The sequence below is a fragment of the Cyphomyrmex costatus genome, unplaced genomic scaffold, assembly GCF_001594065.2.
Source record: "Cyphomyrmex costatus isolate MS0001 unplaced genomic scaffold, Ccosl1.0 C2376875, whole genome shotgun sequence".
NCBI lineage: Eukaryota > Metazoa > Arthropoda > Insecta > Hymenoptera > Formicidae > Cyphomyrmex > Cyphomyrmex costatus.
Window position 1 is genome coordinate 1 of NW_017274929.1, and position 4,831 is coordinate 4,831.

General features: G+C 41.4%; 1 protein-coding gene across 1 annotated transcript; it reads right to left on the reverse strand.

Moving 5' to 3' along the window:
- Positions 1-156: 156 nt before the first annotated feature.
- LOC108782971 (uncharacterized) lies at positions 157-4,638 on the reverse strand. The gene has a single exon (XM_018551377.1). It carries the CDS (start codon positions 4,636-4,638, stop codon positions 157-159), a length of 4,482 nt encoding a protein of 1,493 aa, XP_018406879.1.
- Positions 4,639-4,831: the final 193 nt, after the last annotated feature.

A 4,831-nucleotide genomic window follows, 5' to 3' on the forward strand; every position in this document is an offset into this window, starting at 1 on the left:
CAAAAAACTTACAATGGTTAACCGGTTGCTATTAGAACAGACTTTCGAATATAAATTCGCACATACCGGCCGCCTTGGAGTGTAACTTCAATAAAGACAAATAAACTTAACGATGCTATAGATAGATCATAACTATGACATATAATTATTATGTAATTAATCAATTGGTAGAATGCAAATCCTTGTTAAGGGACGCTGAATAATTCCGGTGGTAGTTTTTAGCGATACAACTCGTGTCAGACTATCGGCGCCGGGGTGGAGTTCACAAATTCTGCCGATACGCCATTTCAACGGAGGTGAAGTTTCGTCACGAATTATTGCTAATTTTCCTATCTGTAATTCGTCATTACGCACAACGGTTTTCCACTTGGTACGTTGTTGTAATTGTGTAACGTATTCCTTTGACCAACGTTTCCAAAACGACTGCTGGAGATGCATTAATAGTTGGTAACGATTGATACGGTTTTGTGGAATATCAAGTACAGATTTTTCTGGTAACGCCATAAGAGACGTTCCGATTAAGAAATGTCCGGGTGTTAGTACCTCCAGCTCATCGGGAGAATTGCTCAAAGGGCACAATGGCCTCGAATTGAGTATGGCCTCGATTTGTGTCAGTACAGTGTAGAATTCCTCGAATGACAAAGGTGTATCGTTAATTACAGTTTTGAGATGTGTTTTTACGGCCTTTACATTTGCTTCCCACAATCCCCCCATATGAGGAGAGTGCGGTGGGATGAACTTCCACGAAATTCCTAGATCAGACGCATAGTTGACGATAGTTGCTTGGTGATCGGAATGTGACAAAAATTGACCTAATTGCCGCAATATGTTACTTGCTCCGACGAAATTTCTCCCGTTGTCAGATAAAATAGAATCGCATTTTCCTCGTCGAGAAATGAATCTTTTAAGCGCGTTTAAAAACCCTTCAGTCGAAAGATCTGATACTAATTCAAGGTGTATAGCCTTGGTGGCCATACAAACAAAAAGACAAAGATAAGCCTTGCCGGACTTATTTCGAGAAATTTTAATGTTAAATGGCCCCGCGTAATCTACGCCTGCATGACAGAATGCTCGAGACGGGGTAACCCTCGACTCCGGCAGATCACCCATACGCTGTGTCATGCTACGAGGTCGCAAGCGAAAACATAGGAGGCACGTTCTAAGTACTCGTTTAATGGCGCTTTTTGCATGAATGATCCAATATGTTTCGCGAAGAGTCGTTAATAACAATTGCGGACCCATGTGAAAATGATTCAAGTGCTGATCGCGTATGATCAAGTCAGTCAATGTATCATGGGAAGACAAAAGGATCGGGTGTTTCTGAGCGTAGGAAAGTGGTGCATTCCTTAACCGGCCGCCCACGCGGAGTAGTCCATCTTGATCAATCACAGGGTTGAGTGAGATGATCTTGCTGTGTGAGTCTATTGGTTGGTTTCGTTGTAAATTGCGTAGCTCATCTGAGAACTCCCCTTGTTGATGAATTTTTATGAGAATAATCATTGCTCTCTGTAGCTCCTCAGACGTAAGTGGTCCGTTAAGTTTTGGTGATTTTGATATTGACAATGCACAGTTAGTTTTAAATCTGATGCATGTTGCAATGACTCTCTTCAGCCTTGTACATGAAGAATATCGACTAGCAAAATCGATTGATTTTACTGTGCAGAATAACGCGACGGACAGATTACGTGACTCAGGCACATCGGTCAGTAATTGAGCCGTCGAAACCGGCCATAAAGATGGAGTGATTTTTAGCCAGTGTGGACCTTCCCACCACAGTGTGGCGTTGATTAGTTGGTTTGGTAAAACTCCGCGTGAGATCAGATCAGCGGGATTGTGTTCTGAACGTACGTGTGACCAGTACTGTTTGTTGGTTAATCGTTGAATCTCGGCTATGCGATTGGCGACGAAAGTTTGCCACTGAGATAGCTCGCCTTTGATCCAAGCTAACACGATCTCTGAGTCCGTCCAGAAATGATGTTCCGTGATTGCGCATGTAAGAGATTGTGCTACCTTCTGGACTAACTCTGCCAGAAGAACGGCTCCACATAATTCTAGTCTGGGCACACTAACCGTCTTTAATGGTGCTACTCTTGACTTTGCTGTGAGTAGTTGTACCTTAATCGCTCCAGCCTCATCGACTGATCGAATGAATATACAAGCGCCATATGCAGATTGAGATGCGTCGCAAAAGCCGTGTAGTTGTATGTCTACTGGATTGTGTATAACTGCGTGTCGTGGTATTACAATTCGATTGATTAGTGGTAGTTGTTGATAATAGGACGACCAAATGAATCTGATGGTTTCAGGTATTGGAGTATCCCATTCTATTTTGAGTTGCCACAGTGATTGCAGCAAAATCTTTGCTTTGATAATAACAGGTCCGATCAATCCTAATGGATCAAATATCTGTGTGATTATGGACAATATATAGCGTTTAGTAATAACTGCGGGAACGGAATCACAAGTAGCTTCATATCGTAGTGTATCCGCAGTTGAGTGCCACAATAGCCCTAGAACCTTGGTATCCGTGAGCTCCTGATTGTCAGCGTATTCGTTGTGGCAGAGTGATGTATTTGAACGTATTTTAGCTAATTCAAATCCAGCTGTCTTCAGGATCTCGCTTATCTGAATTTTAGTTTCGAGAAGTAGCTGCACTGACTCCTCACCAGTGATCAAATCATCCACGTAGAAATCACGAGATATAATTGCAGCCGAGTGGGGATGTGTTTTCTCGAAATCCAACGACAATTGTTGTAAGCATCTTATAGCTAAGTATGGAGCTGAGGCGACTCCATACGTAACCGTGTTTAGAGTAAAGGTTTCAACAGACTTATTAGGATTGTCTCTCCATAATATACATTGGTGTAATCGATGTTCTGGCTTAACCATTACTTGTCTGTACATCTTAATAATATCACCCGTCAAAACGTACGGGTGTTGTCGAAAGCGAATAAGGAGTTCGAATAATTCGGGTTGGATCGTGGGTCCCACTAATAGGCAGTCATTGAGTGACTTTCCGGAAGTCGTAGGACTGGATGCGTCGAAAACTACTCGAAGTTTAGTCGAGATCGCAGCTTCCTTTATTACTGCGTGATGAGGAAGGTAATTAACTCGCCTTTCTTCATCGTCAGGCAATATAGACATGTGACCAAGTCTAGCGTACTCATCCATGAATTCAATATATCTAGCTTGTAATTCGGAATCTTTACGGAATTTGCGTTCCATACTGCACAAGCGTTTGAATGCCATACTCTTGGATTCACCTAAAGTGTTCGGATCCGCCCTAAATGGTAATGACACTTCAAATCGTCCTTCATCAGTTCGGCGATATTCCCTTTGAAACATCTCCTCACACTGAGATTCCTGCGTCGAAAGTAAATTTGCTTTTGGTATATCTTCTATACGCCAGAACCTTTCAATTCGTTCTTGAAGCTCCTCGTTTCGTACATGTCCACATGTAATCACATTATTATGCAGTTGTGATTTGCTTGACGTTCCCATTCGTCCGCAAAGCAGCCATCCCAGCTTGGTTGACTGTAACGTAGGTTGCTTGGATCCCAACTGGATTCTTTCGGTCTCAAGAATTTCCCAGAAGATTGTTGCTCCTAGTAGTACATCTATATTTTGTGGTATATGGAAAGTCGGATCGGCCAATTCAAGGTTTCTAGGTAAGCTTATAGAATTGAGTTTGATTTGTCTGGTAGGAATGGGTCGTGTAACTTGGTTGACAACAAATAGTTGCACGTCAGTCTCGTAAGTTGTAGTAATAGATGCTATTGTCGTTTGTGTCGTCTCCGCGACCAGTGCCTCGGCTACATTTAAACATGAAAACGAATGTTTTGTACTTTCTGTTTTGAGCCCTAATCGTTGACACATCGATTTTGTTATAAAACTCGCTTGTGAACCATTATCAAGTAGAGCGCGAACTCGATGATATTTACCTAAGCTATCACGAATGTAAATGATCGCTGTGGACAACAAAACTTCGGAATTAACCTTGTTAAAGTTGCTCGCTTGCAACGAAACAGAAGTTTCCGTTGGTGTAATATTTGTAAGAGTAATTGTATTTACCTCGTTATTGTTTACTGACGCTTTATCACCGTTGCCTGAAATCTGATTAGCGCTGTTAGATTGCTCATTTATGTGAAGCAATGTGTGATGTTTTTTCGAGCAATGTTTACAAGTGCGCGATGTGCATTTTTGCAATATGTGGTTAGAACCTAAGCAATTATAACATAAATTGAGTCTTTTCGCTTCATTACGTCGTGATTCAACTGACAGCTCTTTGAAAACTTTACATGAGTATATTTTGTGCGCCTGCTTGCATAAACCACACACATCAGCTTCACTCGTGGCTACATGAGTTAACGTTGTGGTTTGACCTTTTTTATTTGAGCTTACGTGAGTCGCCTTCTGAGTAGGAATCTTCGTGGAAGTTTTTGAGTGTGTTGGATAGCGTGCTTCGAGATATTCGCACCGAGAGGTAAGAAATTGGAATAACTGATCAATGGTTGCCGCCTTGTCTTGTATTACCTTTAAATCCCATTTTCCCTTTGTCGTGGCATCTAATTTGCTAGCAACCAAATAAATAATCAGAGTATCCCACTTGTCGATAGGTTCCTTCAATTGCTGTAACATTCGCAAGTGTTTTTTAACATTGTCTAGTAATTCACGTAATGACTCTGCCGACTCTTTTATTATCGGAGACGCGTTAAACAATTCATGAACATGGTAATTGATAGTCAAACGTGTATTCTGAAACCTTTGAATTAACAACTCTAATGCGAGAGAATAGTTTTCGTCTGTTGTTTGTATTGAATCGATCGTTTTT